Below are 20,113 nucleotides of genomic sequence, written 5' to 3'. Positions count from 1 at the left end.
AGTGACTTCAAGTAACTGTATTCTGTTATTTACTCGGTTGACTGTTGATATTCACTGTAGTACGATTGTTTTCATGGCAATGTAATTTCCCCAGGGATCAGGAAAGTATTGTCTTGTTTATACTGAGCATATTTGTATTAGATATTCCAACATCTTATATCCCATATTATATGTGTATTATGTGTTTCATTAGATATGGTATATTCACATGTTATCTGTGTGACAGTCATGACTGGCCAGTGTTTAAATATACATGTGTTTGTGTAGGATTCAGTGAAATATAACCTTACCTAAGTTGCACTGCACATCCATTATATCATCTGTATGTCACATGTGCTGTATGCACAATTGCACTTTTTAATGAACTTTAATGAAAAATTAAGTTTTGTTGCAACCAAAAATTTTTCTTGCACTGAGTAAATAAAGATTCTGAATCTGAATTTAATTGTGTGTTAACATTAAAAGTAAAGTTAAAGAAAAAGGTTTCGCTCAAATTAAGTAAGAACACTATATTTAAGTTGTAATAAAAGCACTGTAAATGTCCCAAAGTGATCTAAAAAGAATGCACATGCTTGGTTTTACTGTTCCTGATATCTTTATTTCTAAAACAAAACACTGAAAATATTTTAAAAACACAATTACAAATTAAAAGAATTGACATAGTTAAGGAAGTATCTTAATGGCAATAGACATGGAAAATGGGGCAAAAAAAGACAATAAATAAATAAATAAATAAATAAATGAGCTAGACACAGGTGCTTCTTTGGAACAACTGGCAGAAACTGTTAGTGTACAGCATATTTACAACTTATTTCTTCAATATGTCAACAACAGAGGTGAAGTGTTCATAGCTGTCATAGACTATGTTGTCCAGACCTTTTGATGACGACATCATTTTTACATGGCAGAAACTCTTTTTTTTGTATTTTTTATGTCCCTGGGTTGGTTGGTCACAGATTCTACAGACAGGGAGATTTTGCACCCGTGACAATTGGGCTCCTACCTCTGAGAGGTGTTCCTTTCGCTTGCGCTTGTATTGAGTAGCTCTCGCCCAGAATAAAGGACCTCCAGTGCTGTGCGATGTGCTAATGGGCTGAGTAGCAGGCATTATAGGCACATTTGCAAGGACTGATATATTTGGACCAGCAATCCCACAGGTTGCCTGAATGGCAGGCATTAAGGGACGTGTAGAGGGGCCAGCAATCGCAGGCGTCTCCTGACCAACAGGCGTTATGGGCCATGTGGAAGGGCCAGCACTTGCGGTGGTTGCTGTAGATGCAGATGTAGCCACAGATCTGGTGATGGTAGAGGTGGTGGGATTTTTTCTCACTGGCAGTGGCAGGCGCACAGGTGGCAGTGGTGGCCGAGGCTGAGAGAGTGTCATGGTTATGTCTGTTCTTCCCTTTAACACCTTTGTCCCTGCCCTGCTGGGGTGGGCAGATATTCCATCATGGGGTAATGTGGTGGAGGGAGGACTGCTGGCTGGTGTGGTGCTGGAGGTAGATCAGCATATGAGATGGAGGTGGTCTTTGTGATTGTGGCTGGCTGTTTTGTGGCATGCAGGTTGAGGAGCCTCTCTTGGCGACGGATGAAGTCCCGCACAGTCTTGATGTTTATTTTTGGTAGAGGAATGCCTGCCCTGCACAGGACTGGATCCTCCACCAATATCCGATGCTGGATTCGCTCATACGCCTTCAGGATGGTGCTCTTTTCGGGGCTGGTGCGAGACCCTTGAGGTGAGCGCAACCACAACAGTTTCACCAGCGTGTACATCAGCCTGTTGTTCTGAGCACTGATGTCCTGTTGTGCTGGTGCGTAGCGCTTGGCCATCTTCACCCTCTGTATCACAGCAGCATCGACAAGATCATCCCTTTTCGTGCGGCAATAGAGGGTATTGCCCCAGTGTGTTCTGTACAACTGGTTGAAACGCTGTGGCTGCTTGTCATGCTCTTCCACTGCATTCCAGGCTTCAAGGGCCCTGTTCCTCTGCTCAGTGGTAAGTGACAGCTTGTCCTCTGTCAGGCCAATCTCCACCAGCAAAGAGCAGAACATTTCCAGCTTTTGAAAGCCAGGAAGAGGGTTTGGACTGCAGGCATCCTCCTGTTAAAAAAATTGCATACGGATGTGGTAAGTACAAATACACACACGTCATTGCGCTGTGTAAAATTTTAGCAAGACACACAGCTACTCACAAAGGCCGGAGCGTGAACAGTGGAGGTTTCGTCACTAGTGAGCGTGATGTGAGGCAAGTCGGCATCCAGTGCATCACCATGTGCCTCCACGTCGCTGTGGTATGCCTCGTCAGCTTCACCTGTATCGGGCTGCTCAGGGTGAACCACTTCCTCCTCTGGACTGGGTCCATCATTGACAATGTCCTGGAGAGAGAAGGATTCGCCTGTGCTCTGGCTGAACAGGTACTCTAACCCAAGCAGCTCGTTGGACGGAACATCAGCAGGGGCCTGGAAGTTCTCCTCCACAGACTCCCCGAACAGCTGCCGACAGCGGGTGTTGAGTCGGTCAATCAGTGGCGCACAATAAATCCTGTGGTGCCGTCCTCTGCCACCAAACACAGCATCCGAGGTCCGGTCTGAGTTCCACCGTGCAATGCCACTTATCAGATAAACCTGATATGGCCGTGCTGCACAGTGGGGACCTGAACATCACAATAAAAGGTATTAGAATAAAGACAGGGTCAAGTGTCGAATCTGTTACTAGTTTACAGATTACACTTATGTACCTGGAATCATGTTCGGTAGAGTTTTGTGGAATCCTTCCAGGCTGTTGTTTCCACGCAAACATTTATAGTAGGGCACGTCCACGTTGTTGATGGTTGTGCTACGTGCCACCCTATACATGTTCATATCTGGTGGATCCTGAATGCACTCCAGGTGTCGCTGCTGGGCTGCCCACATCTCATCAATGGCCTCTGTAAATACACATACATATGTATGTGTGGGCACACACACACACACACACACACACACACACACACACACACACACACACACACAGTGTGTTAGGTTCACTTTACATGCTGCACTCTGTGTTAATGCGGTAATAAAATTTTTTTGTATGAGATCTTTTTTTTACCAGGTGTTTTGAAGAGGCTCACTCCATTCTCATCCAGTCCAGCGGGACCTTTCAGCTCCTCAATGGCCAGGTGGACGAGCCGGAATGTTTCCTGAGCCCCGAGCGTAACCCTCCGAACATGGTGTTTCAGCTGCTCCCTGGAAATATAGCGGCGTACAACATCCTCATCTGACACACACTTCAGCGCTGGCAGGTCCTTAGCTCTGACAGCCTTGATGAGGAGCTCCAAGTCTGTGCGGTTGTACGCCAGCACTGCCCCAGCCAGCGCAGACTTGAACATGGCATACTTGGAGTGAGATTCTGTGCGGATGGCTGCATCAAACCGGTGGATCCAGTGAAAGATGTCCAGACGCACAACCATCCCATTATCCACCCAAGGCTGGAACAAAGTCTCCACAGCTGTTCGGCCCTGTGCACGGCAACACCCACTGTCCACATACAAGATCTTGGGGACAGGCTGATTGGCCAGCCGAAACCTGTTCATCACTCCATGGCACATCGGCTGCAGCTTCTCAGCAGACTCTTCACAGGTCAGCACAAAGGAAACTATTTGGGAGTGCTCGTTTCCAATGCTGGTGAACCACTCAGCTGAGCCTGCACCCTCCCCAGACAGCTTCTTCACCACCTAAAAAATATTTTTGCATAATGTGATAGCCACTGTTAGACTCTATAATTGATTTTTAAAAAATCATTTTGCAACTGTTTTTAGTGTCATACAGCATGGCAATACGTTTTAATATACAAACTTTTTTTGTGGAATCCATTTTGAGCACAGTGCCAAAAGTGGAGAGGATCTGGCTCCTGTAATCCTGGACATTGTTGGCCTCTGCCAGCAGGAAGGCATGTCGTAGGAGCCGTGCAGAGGGAAGCTCTCTTGGAGGAGGTGGAGCCTGAAAAGTGTGCCCTAACGCAGAGACGATCCCTCCGGGTTTTAAAACAGTCATGATGAGTGTGGTGTACAGGTCCTTACGTTGAAGGTACTCCTCAACATGATTCTCCTGTATCTGCCGCCACACCTTGACCATAGTGTTGCCTTCGGTCCGGTCCCTCAGAAGGCGCACAATGTTCCTATCCACACCACGCCTGTAAGTGGAGTCACAATCAGTATGTTGAGGTTGATTTGAGCGACTACTTTAAAGTCAGTTTATTGTACATGTTACTTTTGGTATACTCACCTCCTGGTGAGGATGGCAGGGAACATCGCTTCATGAGCCTCACTAAGCTGTGATAAAATAGCAGGATCCCACGCAAGCCACCGACCTATTGTTCCACCTTCTCCACTCCTAGCCATCTTTGTACAGGGTCCACAGCACAATACCTCAGTGAGCATTGTGTACCAGCTGGACACATCACAGATGTGACGTACCTGATGTACATATAATAATAAAAATCATTAGCAGCATATGACTTTGTGCACTCCTATTTTTGCATATTGACATACACAGTAAAAAATATTCAACTGTAACGTAATTAAACTCAAACACAGGAGAAATGAGTAATACCCGGGTGTGGTAGCCAGACTTGTAGAGATGCACATTCTGTCCTCTACCCACACATTCATCACCTCGCAGACACTTCAGGGAGTACCTCCACACTCCAACAGGGCGCCACACAATGACTCGGCTCCGAAAAAATGGCTGAGGAGTTGGCACACCCCCCCTGATGTAGCCGGGAGGATCCGGTGGGTAAAACCACATGCGGTCGGATTTCATCACCCGTCGCCTCTTGAACAAACCAGTGTTGTCCCTGTAGATTTGAACTGGAGTGAACATCCCTCTTTCGGTGTCCTCTTTGAGCCAGGAAATGTCGGCAGATGGGATGCCACTGGAGTCTTCCCACAGACGTACCCAGCCCTCTAGCTCCACCTGCACCACAAACAACATACACAAGGGATTTGGTTATTATTGTGTACAAAATAATACTAAAACAAATTGTTCTGATTTATGCTGTCTGTACATAATGTGAATAGCACTTGCGGGGCTGTCACTGCAAAGTGGTTCCACAGGATAATCATGGCCCTGGGTCATGGACGGGGCCTCTGTGTGCTGGCTAGTGGATGCGTTCTGTTTGGGCTGGACAGATGGCTCAGGCTGTTCTAGAGGGACAGTGGACTTGGGCTGCTGGAGGCAGACAGTAGGCCTAGGCTTTTTTGGCTGGACAACTGACTCTGGTTTCTTCTCAGGCTGTTTTGGCCAGACAGTCAACTCAGGTGGCTTGATCTTGGCCATGTGCCTAGAACCATGGGACTGGGCCTTAAGCGAGTCTAAGAATTTACCAAACAAATTAGTTTTGTATTATAAATTTTTTTTTAGAACCATGTTTACGTCCATTAACTCTGTATCTTACTTACCTTCCAGAGACTGGCTTGCAGCTAACAGTTCAGTGTCATCACCTGGCCATGATGTAGGATTACACTTGGTGGTGCTTGTCTGCGGGTGCTGGAAAACAAATGCATTGTAACTCCCTAGATTTTAAGACAAACCAGTTTTTTATTGACACATTCAGCCAACATGATTAAAATAACACTTATTGGACAATTTTCATTTATTAAGCTATTATATTAATGCACAATGCTATTCTGCTCTCTTCCTGTTTCATAACACTTACTCTGTCCTTGTCATTAATATACTTCCTGAACCTCTTCATCTGCACGCTTATGATGTGCGTCACTGGTGTGTGCAACCACCTCCTCACAGAACCGTACGCCTTCTGTATTCTTTCCCTCTGCTCATCACTGAACTGCTCTGGCCTGTCTTTTTGGGTAGGGTACTGACTGTAGAGCTCCCACATCTCTTGAAAGGTGTAATCCTCAAACCCTTTCTGACCGTAGATACTCCTGTCAATGTTGGCCTCAAGGACAATGGAGACTTGTGGGAAGCTCTCTGCATATTCTGTGAGGAAGTCTTTCACCCATTCGTTCAGTATCTCTGCCTTCCTATGTGGGTTTGTTACCTCTGACCTGTGCTTGTCAATTATGCTGGAATCATATGCATCAACTTAGTACTGTCATCATTAATATCACTGTGATTTTCTTTACTTATTATGATACTTTGCAAGGGCTTTTAATAAACACTAATAACAGCCGTAGTTTTATGCAAACATATGTAGGTAATTTCTTTAAAGCATGACATCAAATGGTTTTTAAATGCATAGCCTACAATAGCATTAAAAATATAATATGCTTACTATTTCATGTAGCCAACGTCGTTTGCCACAAGCCAGTGGAATGGGGCATTCTCATACTGGCCAAATAGCAGCACCAGCTTTCCCAAGCACAGCTGATGTGATGGCGCAGGGATGCCCTCTGCTTGAAGGAGTTTCTCTGCGTGGGACAGGGCAGTGGCCTTGTTCAGCAGCTCCGGTGGAGGTCTGGGGAAGACCATTTTTTTCTCCCGATAGTACCGGGCCTCTTTAGTCGACACCAGTACAGCCTGTTGACGTTTCACAGGGGCTTCTGGGTTGACAATGCGGATAACTGGGGTTGTCATCCTCAGTTCTAGATAAAAACATTTGGATACAGTAAGCTTGTGCTTACTATACATCATCAACATCAGCAGTGTTTGGTGTTAAAAAGTAAGTATTCAGATTACTCCATTACAAGTAAAAGTCCTGCATCAAAAATCCTACTTAAGTAAAAGTGTGCAGGTTTTAGAGGTAAAATGTAGTATTAAAGTAAATGGTATTGGTTTGGTTCTTCTGACTGATATATGATCATACATGACGTCATTAAATGATTCATAATGAGGCATTTAGAGGTTAAGCAGCATGTGAGAGCTGCTGGAGGTGGAGCTGGGGTCAACTACTGTCTTTTATATGCAGAAGATTCTTTTCTCCAATATTACACAAAAACAATATTCCAGCTTCAACTGCACTTCTACATATACTGGCATATAGTTTCAAGTTCAAATCCATCCTCTGGATCTGCCGCTCAAACCAGTGTTTATTTTAGCATCTTTCTTACCTGCCATATTACCCCACTTACCTGCCTTATTACCCCACTTATCTGACTGTCACACTCAGCACTTTAACTTTAGACTCACACTTTGCACAATGTAAGGTTTACAGGTATAACTGTGTGTGTGTGTGCCTGCCTGCCTGCCTGAATGAGTCATGGCAGCAATGCAGGTTTTATTTTGTTTTATTTTATATTTAATCGTATTCCCTGCATGTGAATGTCTGTCTGATACTGTGATCTGTGAGCTCCTGTAAACAAAACCAAATTCCTCGTATGCGTAGCAGACTCTTCTAATAACGCTTTAATCTAAACATCGTGTTTGACTTGAACTCCGAAAAGTAACTGCTCTTCTAGTTAACATGGGTTCTTACCTCAATGCTCGATCACCAACGGGTCACTCCTGTCACAGAGAAACGCTATACATGCCCACAGCGGCTGCGATCGACTATCCGACACGAGACTGCTCTAGCCTTGCACACAGCGGTGACGATCGAGTATCCGGCGCGCGATTAGTCTAGACTTGCACGCTGTGGTAGCGATCCTGAAGGTGATTGGTCCAGAGTCACCGTAGACTCGAGTCACCGTAGACTCTGAGCGTAGACTCTCAATCAGAACGCGCGACTGTCTACATTCACCGTAGACTCTGAACGTAAACTCCCAATCAGAACGCGCGACTGTCTACACTCACCGTAGACTTTGCACGACCGTGGACACGACGCATGTTTTTTGCCAACAGTGCTCTTTATTTAGTTTACTGCTCGCTTACTATATTTAAACGGCACGGAGAGTGAAACCAGACTACTCAAACTGAAGAAAACCGTGCCCAGGCCATCAGGCCAGCTGCACTTCTGCCAGAGGGTGAAGACGGCAGCAACCACATTTGCATAGCCCCTCCTACTCTGGCTGGAGGGCCGCAACGCGGCCAATCCAGGAAAACCCCGTGCTCGCCACAATATATATCAATATAAAAGCCAACGCCAGAGGGCGCCAAAGCCAACAGCAAAGACCAGCAACCAGCTTCATAACAGAAAAGACTGCTTTATCGTGGTAACATGTTAATTATTAGTTTCTCTTTTAAACCATTCCGATACAACTCAAGTCTACAGGGGAACACCACCAATTTCTCATTTCAAAATTTCCTCCATAATTTGACGGTTAAACTGTAAACAGAGTGATTTGATTAAGTAATTCATGTGTAGAGAAATTTACCAACTTTTTTTCTAAGTAGTGGTGGTCATAAGAACCAGGGGTCGCCATGTCCACACCACACATTTTATTTTCCATCCAAAACCACCAGTAAACCTACACGTGTCTGAGTTTTGTGTGTAATGTTGATGGTGAAACCGTCATGAATCTGAAGAAAAAGTTTTGAGGACCATTTTGCTTCACCACACCCTGCATGTACCTCTCCACCATGAAAGGATTGAAAAACAGATTCAAAACACATGAAGCTCAAACTTCATTATGAAACATTCACATCAAACAGCACATAAAACTAGACTTCACAGAAGTTGAGTTTAAGAGAAAAGCAGAATGAGAACTTTAAAGCTTTGTTGCTGTTCATGTTCACCACAGATGCGCACCTGACATTTAACTTTTATTGTCTATTAAATTCATCTAGACATTCCCAAACCCTGAACCTGGCTTTAACCCCAGCCTCTACCTCAGACCTAAACCTGGCATTAGTACCAACATTGAGCCCAACTAGATTGATGACAATGAGTGTGATCTTATAAATTAGCATTCTGTACATGATCAGTTTCTCTTCACAGTACATGGAAGTTGTCCTTAAGGGCTGATTCCACATCTGTTTCTAAAACCCAACTAAGACTAGGAACTGGAGACTTGCAAGCGAAGCGTTCACATACTAGTGCTCAGTCAGTGCAAACCCCTGGTGAAGAAACAAAGCCATGTCACGGCGTACCAAACCAGGCTGAATGTTCTTGGAGAGAGTTTGTGCTCCTCATGAAAAGATGTGCAGCTTTGTTGCCATGTTCAGGGAGATTCACTCGAAAGAGGCCCTGAACACTCTGTAATAACTCTAGGATGAGCAAATCTGAACAAAGCCTCGTGCAATGAGCTTCTCAGCATTTGGAGCGTCGAACAAGCCGGGATGACCCTGCATCGGAGCGATGAGGTGGGTGCCGGACAGCTGTCGCCACGTTTTAACCTCTGTTTGCAACTTCCAGGTGCAGATCCCTGTACCCCTTCATGTGCCTGGCAGAAACAGAGATCATGTCCAGCATCGCATGTAATGCAATCAATTACACGTCATCAAGGTGTGCAGTGGATTAGTTTGGTTGAGATTGCTTCATCCCAGTTCCAGCAGAATATTCAGAGCATCAGGGAGTGAATCTCCCTGTAAAGATCACCAAAGACCATAACTAACTGACCATTTAAGAAACTCATTTGCTTAAGGAGGCTGACCAGCTAAAGTTTTAATCTTCACAGGTTGTTAAGTTACAGGTTACTTACCTGCTTTTATATTTAAAGAATCAGTTTATTGGTCATGACCCCACATTTTCTCTCAGGCACTGTGGGATCAGCAACAGGCAGCATTAAAAGACTGAACTGGTGGTGGATTAGAAACTGGAGGAACAGGTCAACAGAGCTTCTGAAGCAGTTTTAGTAAAAATCAACCACAATAAAACGGTTACAAAACAAACTTGACCACACTCGCCTACACAAGGAAACAAGCCAGCTACTCTACACTCCCCTACCCAGCATTCAGTAGTGCTCTCTGACCTACAGAAGTGGACAGAGTGGACGTCTACATGGTGTGAATGTGTAGGTGGCACCTCTTCCCTGTTTGAAACCCCAGATCGTACAAATAATCAATCACATTGATCAAGTTGAAAGTAGTAAAAGCAGGTAAACCACCAAAACTAACACACCTCCCAACACAAAAGCCTGAACCTACACCACAGCACACATTTAGCACCACTTTCAGCCAGCTTGAAGGCCTCTTTTAAAGCATAGGCTCCTCCCCCAACTACATGAGACAGGCCTCTGATTGGTCAGAGGTCCTCCTCACATGATTGACTGCAGAGCAGGTACACCTGTTAAGTATACTGTGTCCAGCTGTGGAGATCATAAAGGGAGAGCTGGGTAGATCCCCACAGCTCAGCTAAAAGGCCAAAGTTAAAATAAAAGCATCTGTTCAAATCCTCAATGATGAAGATACACCAAGAAAAAAATGAGCCTTAAAGTCAGGAGACAAATATAGCATTTAATCACAAACTGTACAAATAAAGACCCTTTACAAAAACCAGAGATGGGTTACAGAGCAGGGAAATGAGGCCTATATAACTAAATATATACTGTTAAAAAATATTACAAAAGTTTTATTTACAACTTATTTACAACTTATTTTATTTACAATAAAATATTTATTGCATTATTCCATTGTCTGTTGAATATATTGCACATTTATAACACCAATTTTGTTTGCAAAACAAGTCACAAAACAAATGTGTGGCTCAAAATGCAGATAAACCCAAATATAAAGTATCAAATTCTCTCTTTAACATCAATACAACTGTATGTAAAACTGCATTGTTGTTTCTAAGTGAAAGTAACATCCTCTACAGAGAACACGCCTCTACACGTTTTAATGCATAATTTAATTCAATGTTTGAAAAATTATAATGTCATTACTTTTGCTTTGGCTACATGTTTTATTTTTCCTGATATTAAATTCAGTAAGTAAACAGTAATTGTGTATTAAAATGTGCAGACGTGTGTCTCTATAGAGGATGTTCACTTATTTATATATGTTTCAGAAAACTAACAAAACGTGGAATTTAACTATAACTACAGAATTATGCACTGAAATATGAGGGTGAACACTGAGCGCCCCCCCCTCTAATTCAACAGTGGATATAACAGGTAAATCTTTATATAAGTAATGTGCAAATCAGACAGACTAAGCCTACATATACATTTACAGCATTTGGCTGACGTGATCATTTCACACAGGTAGGCGAAGGTAGTGTTAGGAGTCTTGCCCAAGGACTCTTATTGGTATAGTGTAGGTTGCTGCCCTGGTGGGGGACTGACCCCCAGTCTACAGTGTAGAAGGCAGAGGTGTTAACCACTACACTATACCGATCCCTGTAATACGGGTGTGCACACGGCGAACATTTGTCCAGATGTGGTGTTACTTTCCAAGTGTTTCCATTTTAACTCCTTTGTTTCGCTCTATTAGACAAAACAGATTAATCCTGTGACTCAGGGTTGCCAGATTTGCCGTTTTTCTGCCAAGTCTGGCTAGTCCTAAAGTGCAGTGAAGGTAGAAATTATACAGGGATGTGGGACGTATAGGTTTGGACTTTAACTACACTACTATTTTAATAAATGTGTTGTATTGTTATGCGTGTTACAGACGTGTTACAGACGTGTCACAGATGTTTATGTTTGGACACATTTTGGTTCAGTTTCAGTCTGCTACAGCCCTCGGGCAATGACCATTCACACAGATGTGGCATTTCTGCCATTCATTTACTGTTGCTATTATTAATGTTTTCACCTTTTTTTCTGTATTGTAACTATCAGATTGTTACTGTGTGAATAATGGAAAACACTGATATGAATAGTGATAGTTCATATTGCCCACTCCTACTTGAATTTGAGCCATTTTAGTCAGATTTGATGAATCTACAATAAAGAAATAATATACTGACCATGAAGACACTCAACTGAGTTGCAACACACATTGAAAGCACTTGATCTGCAACACTGCAAAAACCTCATATTGTGTAAGAAAGACTCTCTGTAATAAACATGAAGACCTTTGGTCTTTAGGAGCTGCTGGATGGTGAGGCTTCCTCAGAAGCTGTAAAACAAGTAAGACAATTAAACACTCAAATACACATGATAAAGAGATGCATAATCCAACAGTGTAATAATGCCCAGAAATGTCATACAAATTTAGCAATTTAGCACTTAACTAGTTCAAAAACCCAATAAGGTACAAACTGCCCCACAATCCAATACGATGTGTCAAGTAATAATGTAATATTTGTATGGTTAGTGTTATAACTTTATTATAAAATTAAAATAAAATAATAATAACAAAATAAATAATAAAATAAAATTATTGGAAATTCACTGTCACCTATTCAAGCGCAAAGAGCAAAAAGATCACCCTAAAAATTTCCATTAATAAAAATTATTATATTATCTGTAAAAATATCACTGCTTAACTGTAGTATATAATTGAGTACATACATTATTAGTATATTATTACATTTCTGGGTTGATTACATTATTATTTTAAGTTAAGGTTTCTGGGAAATTATTACAACACCAGTTTCTACAAGAGAACTAAATATTCTAAATTCACTTACGGGCTTTAGGGCTTCCTGGAACGGCTCTGAAGCCTGAAAGACACATGAAGGATATGAGTTATTATAAAAACAACTGATTACAGTTTATTGTAACCCACTGTCCATTAATGATACAACTCCAGTTCCAGTGAAGTTGGGACGTTGTGTAAAACATAAATAAAAACAGAACACGATGATTTGCAAATCCTTTTCAACCTATATTCAGTTGAATCCACTACAAAGACGAGATATTTAATGTTCAAACAGATAAACTTTATTGTTTCTTGCAAATATTCACTCATTTTGAATTTGATGCCTGCAACATGTTCCAAAGAAGTTGGGACAGGGGCGTGTTTCCCGCTGTGTTACATCACCTTTCCTTTTAACACTCAATCAGCGTTTGGGAACTGAGGACACTGATTGTTGAAGCTTTGTAGGTGGAATTCTTTCCCATTCTTGCTTGATTCTTGCTGTGGAATGTTCCAAACAGGTGTTTTTTGAGCATTCCTCAACTTTCTCAGTCTTTTGTTGCCCCTGTCCCAACTTCTTTGGAACATGTTGCAGGCATCAAATTCAAAATGAGCGAATATTTGCAAAAAACAATAAAGTTTATCCGTTTGAACATTAAATATCTCGTCTTTGTAGTGTATTCAGTTGAATATCGGTTGAAAAGGATTTGCTAATCATCATATTCTGTTTTTATTCATGTTATTCATGTTTTACACAACGACCCAACTTCATTGGAATTGGGGTTGAAAGTGAGATCATTTTAAAATGTCTCAGAGTTGTAGGACTAAACAACTCACCTGCTTTCAAATGTGTTCGTTTAGCTATTTAAAAATTATGTAATATGTTATAAAGTCTACAAGAATTCAAAAGTGTCCGTTTCTTTTTACAAACTGGTCATTTGCCTCCTTCCTTTCTTACCAGACTTCTTCCACTTCCAGATGAAAAGTCCAACACAGACAATGATGAGAAGAAGACCAGCCACCACTGTGCTAAAGATGATGATGACGACAATACTTAATCCTTTATCTGAAACACAAGAACGTTACATCTTGTAGACCTTTATAAGCCTCATGAATACAGTGATTAACAATAACTTATTGATGACATTTTTACCTTGAGGAAGCAGATCTCCTACCTGACAGGACTCTGCGTTCAGACACCTGCAGCACCATCTCCTTCTCCAGGCTGCTGTGCTGAATGATGCAGGTGTACTTGTGTCTGTTCACCTCCTCAGGTGAGACGGTCAGAACGCTCCTCTTCTGGAAGGTTCCATCCTGGTTGGGTAGCGTCTCTCTGAGCTCCACGTCCTCATGCAGATCCTCCCCATTCTTCTGCCAGGAGATCATCACTGCTTTGGGGAAGAAACCTGTAGCATGACACACCACTGGAGAAGAAGAGTCCTTCTGGAACAGAGACACCTCAGGAGGAACTGGAGAGAGAACATTCATTATGCACTGATGAGTCCCTGTAACAACCATAGATTTTAACATACTGTTGTACTGCCCCCTAAACAGTGTTGAGGAACTGCACATTATTTGATGTACTCTTGGATGTCGTACATTACACTAACTCATTACAGCGGATCACAGACTTATAGTGCAAATTCATGAACTCTGAAGTCAGCCCACCCTCCCACACACACCTCCACTTCACACAGCTAGTAGAAGACTGCGCTCATTTTCGAATGCCCAGTTTTAGGAGGTGAGAGGGTGTGAGGTCACTCAGAGTAAAAGCAAAACTCATTTAAACCCTGGGATCAGTACAGCTCAGGTTTTGAAAGGTTTGGCTTTCCTGACACTTAATGTTATTGCATGTGATGTGGATGAGAATACAGCTTTTTATTTATTCTTTAACTGCTATCATGGCTCTTTTAGGTCTATATGGCAAAAGAAACATAACCAGCAAGTGTCCAGCAGCCACACTTTCAGCTAACAAAAAGCCACAAACTACAGTTGTACTGACTGCACATACTAGGTTTGTTGACAGATCAGTTTTGTTGCCCGTCACGGTTATTGCATAAGTGCTTTATTGAAATTAATTATAAACTTTCACAATTGTTTGTTTATGTCTCAAACAGGATGGTGCATTTTCTTCTGTCATATTGAACTAAATACATCGAAAAAAGGGAGAAAACGCATGGGAGGGGTGCGTCTTAGGAGTCTTGCCCAGGGACTCTTATTGGTACAGTGTAGGGTGCTTGCCCAGCTAAGGGACTGAACTCCAGTGTAGAAGGTAAAGGTGTTACCCACTACACTACACAACCATTCATTCAGAGAGGTTATCAAAACTATTAGTGGTCTAAGCAAACCAACTAAATAAACGTATGGTAAGACACCTTTAGGGGGCAGCGGTGAGTAATCTTAGTTTAGCTCTGGATCTGTAGCCAGGTGACCGCCAGAAAGCCAGATATCAAATCAGCCAATCTGTCTACTTTAGATTTGAACTTTAATAGTTACAAACACTTAACAAAATAAAACAAATTGTTAATCACAACTTACTTATAGGGCAATTAATCATTAGCTAAAAGGTAACGATCGTGACAGGCCTAGTTGCAGGATACCATGCAGGCTAACTTATTCATAAATGCCTTGATGACCAGCTGATGGAGGTATGGCTAGCTAACATGAGGGTAGAATCTGACCCTAAATAGCCGCTGAGAAGATGTAGATGGAGTTGGTGTTTCAGGTAAATCTCAACTTTTTGCATCTTTTCTCTGGACGTTTTTAAGTCCGACAGAGCGAATGCAGTGTCCTAATACACTGAAGCTGCACTCTGACACTTTGTTAGCTTCTAAGGAATATGCATCGCATGTTTAGGCAAATATATGAAATCATTTTTTATAGCTATTAAAACTGGGCTGGGTCTTCAGGTAGCAGAGGTTACAGTAGCAGTACTGTACCTTTCCTCTCCAGACTGGATCTGCCGTCCTCCACATACTTCCGCAAATAGTCGACACAGTCGTTGTCCAGATAGTGCTTCCTGTAATTTGGATCTCCAGCAGCCTCCCACTTGAGTTTGGTACTAAGAGCTTTCTGATGAGCTGCAGTCCAGGTCAATGTGCTCATATCCAGACTCATCCAGTCTTCTCCATCGTAACCAAACTGAAAGTATCCAGTAACGGTGCCGTTTCCACACAGCTCACAGCCAGACCTCCTCTGTAACGTGTGAACCCCTGCAGAGACACAGAAACGTGACCATATCATACAGACCGCCTGGTGGAAGTCCTTACATTCAAATAACATGTGGTCACAATCGGGACAAAACGTTGTCTCAATTCCTCGTTTTTCATTTTTGACAACTGTTCTTGCGTTTTGTCACAATCTCATGATAAATAGACCGACAGAAATGGTCCAAAATGACTTGGAATAAATCATTCCTCCAGAACCTGTCCCTGTCCCTGGCTGGACCTGTCTCCGGGAATGTCCCTGTTTTTAACTGCGAGATAAAAACATGTCCTAATAAACAAAAAAAAAGTCCTAAGAAAGACCTGCAGCAGAGCAGACAGGCAGACGTCTTGCGTTGTGCTTATTTTGGCCAACAGAGGGGGGCGGCTGCTGCTGCTGCCATCTACTGACCACTTCTACTACTCGCTTGTCTACCACCCCAAACGTGTCTTAAAGTCATAAGCAGGTTAAAAAGCAGAGGTGGGGTTATGGGACCTGAATCCGACTGCCTCTGTAAGAGGTATATATCTGTTATATGTCTGATTTGTATAGACATACAGTCTACTTGAATGTAGCAACCACACAATCCACGAATAGCACATCATTTATTTCATCTGCGGTGCTTTTTGATCCATCCATGTATTACAGTATATGGCGTGTTGATAGCAGCCGTCTCCATCTCTCCAGAACTGGAGCCACCCAGACGTGTGTTGAGGGACTGGCTTTTGGGCTTCAGCCACAGGTCACAGGTCACCATAGCTTCGCTCATTATACTAAGCTACTGTATGATTTCCTCACACAACGTACAAAGTTACATAGTTCCCAGTTTTATCAGTCAGCCTTCATCATGGTTCATTACAGTACAGCAGCTTTCATAGCCAAAATACACAAAACTGGAACTTCCCACCTCTTTATATTTCTTAGAGAAAAACATTGGACATTTTAATGATACACTGACCACCAACCTGGTCACCTGAATCAGTCACTTCATTAGGTTTATCTTTACTGGTGTGATGTTTAACTGAAGGACTCAACTCACCGTCTGTCTGATTAAACCTCTTCATTAAAATAGCCAGATTAGCCCTGAAGATCTCTTGAACTCGATCCTGCTTCTGTGTCTCTCTGGTCCAGTAATCTTCACGCACATTCTTCTGCATCCACTCTGTCTTTGGAATCATCTTCTTGATGTTGCTGTCATAGTATACAAACTGCTCTCCATCCACCAGACCCACCACAGTGTACTCTGGGAGATCTGTTCCTGGAGTGGTTTCAGTGATGATGTATTGGAGGGAGTGGGACGCTGTTGAGACACAAACAGTCCACATTGTGAATGGTCACCAGTGTTAGGGCCTGGATCATTATCATATAAAGGCATGGGCAGTGATGAGATCATCTGTCTGGGTTTACACTCTGAAGGAAAAGAACCATAGGAGGAGATTAGGGGAAGGACGTGGGGGTCCTGACCCCCTCCTAGGAAAAACAGGGGAGTTATCCTCCCTCAGTATATCACAGTAAATAATATAATAACATGCATTAAAAGAATTTTCGCCAACTAAGCCACAACACACTGTCCACCTGGGTCCCGGGGGGGGCTAGAGCCTCTGTCGGCACTCACTGGGTGGAAAGAAGGAAACACTCTGGACAGGTCATCACTCCATCACAGGGTGGACACACACACACACCCTGTCACACTCACAGTCAGACCTAGAGCCGGTTTAGTATCTCCAACTGGCCTGAGTGCATGTCTTTGGCCTACGGGAGGAAACCCAGAGCACCCAGAGTGAAAGAACAATCATAAGTAGTGCACCATTGCCACCTACAGGCCGTGTTTGGTATTGCTGGTTGAACATAGAAAAACCTGTGTATAGGATATTGGACTAATGAGGAATACTGCTATAATTATTATTATTACTAATAATACAACTAACAATAAGCGCCCCAGGTTGCGTATCTCTCTTCTCTATCTGCCCTATGACAGAGGAGGGCTTAGATTGCCTAATCTCAAGCTGTACTACTGGGCAGCTCAACTTTGGGCTGCTACATGCTACTTTTCCACTACTGATACACCTGCTTGGATACACATTGAAAACAAAACAAAGCTACCCATAACATCTTATCTCTATTCAGATGAAACCAAACAACTATTAAAAGACACAAAAAACCCTTTTCTCAAAAATACTTTATCAGTTTGGCATCAATCACATATAGCACTGAGTGAAGCACCTACGATCTCATATCTCTCACCTATTTGGGGAAATAGACATGGGGAGCAGACATGGGGTTTAAGATTTGGTTTAATAAAGGCTTGAAGAAAATTGGGGACTTGTATAATGAAGGAGTGTTGATGTCTTTTGAACAATTGGTTAATAAATATGGCTTACCCAAAAAACACTTTTTTAAGTACTTACAAATTAGAAGTTTCATCACCACCCTATTAAAATCCACAGCTGAACCCTCACTTTCCACTATAGAGAATATAGCCATTAATGGTCATCGGAGGAGAGGCTTGCTTTCCAAATTTTATAACACTTTACTTCTAGCTTCAAAAGAAAATAGTTTTTCATATCTCGAATCATGGAGGAATGATCTGCAAACAGAAATCTCTGTCGAAGAGTGGAACAGCTCATGCTTGTTGGCACAAACACAGACTATTAACACCAGGTTCAGATTGGTGATACAAATGGTTATTTAGAACTTATATTACCCCTGTAAAGCTTCACCACTTCAATTCAAACATTCCGGATGATTGTGTAAAGTGTGGTGCAGATAAAGGCACTCTACTTCATTGTATGTGGAAATGCAGAGAAATTCAGATTTACTGGAAAGAGGTTATTACATATATTTCTCATCTGATTGAATGTGATGTACCAATGGATGGTAAACTTTGTTTGCTGCATATTTTTCCTAATGACTCGGGAGGGATTACAAAACGGAGGAAACTTGTCAATTTTTGCCTGTTACAGGCTAAACACGTGATCGCACTGAACTGGAAGGAAACTGAGAGACCCAAGATAAACCAATGGATTAAACAAATGTCCAGCGACTTGGCAATGGAGAAACTGACCTATATATCAAAAGGAAAGCTCAATGACTTTAAAGACATGTGGTTACCCTTCTTACAACTTATAAAAAACTGTAACATACAAACATAAATATGTATCAATAGAGTGATTATTGGGTTTTAGGGTGGAGGGAGGATTTGTTGTTTGTTTATATATATAAAAAAAAAGATATTTGTGGAAAAAAAAAATAATACAACTACCTAAATTATTTGAACATGCCGGTACAACCCTTTAGTTATTTATCTATCAATTATCCAGTGCAATAGAATTCTTGGAATTATAGTTATAATAGTTATAAGGGTTTGCTCTATATATATTTCATACAGCAGTTTATCTGGCAGCACCTTTGGAGTCTCTCCAAAAAATGTGGTTGGTGTAGTGTAGTGGTTAACACCTCTGCCTTCTACACTGTAGACTGGGGTTCAGTCCCCACCTGGGTAAACACCCTACACTATACCAATAAGAGTCCTTGGGCAAGACTCCTAACACCACCTTCGCCTACCTGTGTAAAAAATGATCAAAGTGTAAGTCGCTCTGGATAAGAGCGTCAGCCAAATGCCGTAAATGTAAATAAACTCTTTCATTGCTCTGGAGACATTTTTCTATTTATTTTCTCTCCGCCTCACACGAACGGACCGAGGTGGCGCGGCGCAACTGCAGCAAGACTCGTGGTTTTATTAAAATATAGTCATTATAATGTTCACAGCTGCCGGTAAGAAGGTGTACAGATGTTTTAGTCCCCCGAACTGATGTGTCACACTACTTTAAGACTTCCAGCGTTTAATCTCTCAGTAGCAGCGACCGTCTCACGTGACGTCACGTCTGTTTACAAGCCCTCCGCTCCGGCCAGCAGGTCCGGACCAGCAGCTCCACTGGACTTACCCGCCTGTGCGCTGAGCAGCAGTAGAAGGAGCCACTTCTGCACATCGTGTTGATCATCCATTACCCAGCAACGCCGGTCATTTTGTACATGTAACATTTCTATAGAGAAACATTACACATAGAAAACGACTCCATATCTTCTGCTTCCACTTCTTCTGTCAGGAAATGGGTTGCCAGAAATTCCAGCTGTAATGTTTTGTCTGTACTAAAAATATACTGACAATATTTTATACATAATCTCCCGAATATATGTTCATATATACAGAGAAGTGGGAAATTTGCTCCAACACTTGGATATGGATGTGCAGGTTCTACAGGAGCGGGGTGGTGAGAATAAGACAGCGGAGAGCCGCTTCACTGAACTGATGAAAACGAAGAGCCTGCTGGTTTAATCACGGTGTAGAAGTACAGAGCACTGCTTTACAAACACCTCTACTTCTAGACACCATTACAGACACGTTATTCAGCTCTTTTCACACGTTTAATGAAGTTTTCCCCGTGTGCCTTGAGTTAAGTGTATATTGGCGTCAACATGGCAACCCGCTTCTCACAGCCCAACAAATTGAGCAGCCAATGAAAGAAGCGAACCGTGTGGCGTCATCAGTTGCCAGGCAGACGCTGATG

General features: G+C 42.5%; 2 protein-coding genes and 1 long non-coding RNA gene across 7 annotated transcripts in view; all 3 read right to left on the bottom strand.

The window, feature by feature from the left end:
- Window positions 1-672: 672 nt before the first annotated feature.
- On the bottom strand, window positions 673-7,849 carry LOC108434293. Of its 4 annotated transcripts, XM_017709318.2 has the most exons (11): window positions 7,417-7,849; window positions 6,277-6,586; window positions 5,441-5,528; window positions 5,067-5,353; window positions 4,593-4,955; window positions 4,266-4,456; window positions 3,837-4,173; window positions 3,091-3,715; window positions 2,738-2,926; window positions 2,193-2,653; window positions 673-2,100 (listed from the first exon to the last, which is right to left on the bottom strand). In XM_017709318.2, exons 4-11 carry the CDS (start codon window positions 5,316-5,318, stop codon window positions 1,405-1,407), a joined length of 3,114 nt encoding a protein of 1,037 aa, XP_017564807.1. In that variant the 5' UTR covers window positions 5,319-5,353; window positions 5,441-5,528; window positions 6,277-6,586; window positions 7,417-7,849; the 3' UTR covers window positions 673-1,404. The 4 variants fall into 4 exon arrangements, with proteins under 4 accessions (XP_017564807.1, XP_017564810.1, XP_017564808.1 ...); XM_017709321.2 differs by lacking the exon at window positions 5,067-5,353 and having other exon boundaries at window positions 7,417-7,848; XM_017709319.2 differs by lacking the exon at window positions 7,417-7,849 and having other exon boundaries at window positions 6,277-7,043.
- Window positions 7,850-8,480: 631 nt separating this feature from the next.
- LOC108434296 lies at window positions 8,481-9,981 on the bottom strand. The gene is made up of 3 exons (XR_001858357.1): window positions 9,940-9,981; window positions 9,521-9,579; window positions 8,481-9,262 (listed from the first exon to the last, which is right to left on the bottom strand). It is a non-coding gene; the product is annotated as an uncharacterized LOC108434296 (long non-coding RNA).
- Window positions 9,982-10,254: 273 nt separating this feature from the next.
- The window catches only part of LOC108434294 (class I histocompatibility antigen, B alpha chain-like), a 10,853-nt gene continuing 994 nt past the window's right edge, over window positions 10,255-20,113 (bottom strand). Inside the window, exons 1-7 of one of the 2 annotated variants that reach the window (XM_017709323.2) lie at window positions 19,490-19,668; window positions 16,585-16,845; window positions 15,281-15,553; window positions 13,517-13,810; window positions 13,300-13,407; window positions 12,394-12,426; window positions 10,255-11,879 (exon numbers count right to left, since the gene is read on the bottom strand). In XM_017709323.2, the coding sequence (XP_017564812.1) occupies window positions 11,845-11,879; window positions 12,394-12,426; window positions 13,300-13,407; window positions 13,517-13,810; window positions 15,281-15,553; window positions 16,585-16,845; window positions 19,490-19,586 (1,101 nt within the window). In that variant the 5' untranslated portion in view covers window positions 19,587-19,668 and the 3' untranslated portion in view covers window positions 10,255-11,844. Of the gene's footprint in view, window positions 11,880-12,393; window positions 12,427-13,299; window positions 13,408-13,516; window positions 13,811-15,280; window positions 15,554-16,584; window positions 16,846-19,489; window positions 19,669-20,113 lie in introns of those variants that run through there. The other variant, XM_017709324.2, reaches the window with a different exon arrangement.

This window comes from Pygocentrus nattereri, chromosome 20 (genome assembly GCF_015220715.1).
Source record: "Pygocentrus nattereri isolate fPygNat1 chromosome 20, fPygNat1.pri, whole genome shotgun sequence".
NCBI lineage: Eukaryota > Metazoa > Chordata > Actinopteri > Characiformes > Serrasalmidae > Pygocentrus > Pygocentrus nattereri.
The sequence above is the reverse complement of the archived record's forward strand: the minus strand, read 5'-3'. Positions and strand labels throughout refer to the sequence as shown.

Excerpts from the sequence above, each read along its gene's own strand:
- LOC108434293 (XM_017709318.2), bottom strand. The coding sequence starts at position 5,318 with ATGGCCAAGATCAAGCCACCTGAGTTGACTGTCTGGCCAAAACAGCCT. Across the intron at positions 2,927-3,090 it reads GAGCCTCTTCAAAACACCTG|AGGCCATTGATGAGATGTGG; the intron begins GTAAAAAAAAGA and ends GTGTATTTACAG. Across the intron at positions 2,101-2,192 it reads CTGTTCACGCTCCGGCCTTT|GAGGATGCCTGCAGTCCAAA; the intron begins GTGAGTAGCTGT and ends TTTTTTTAACAG.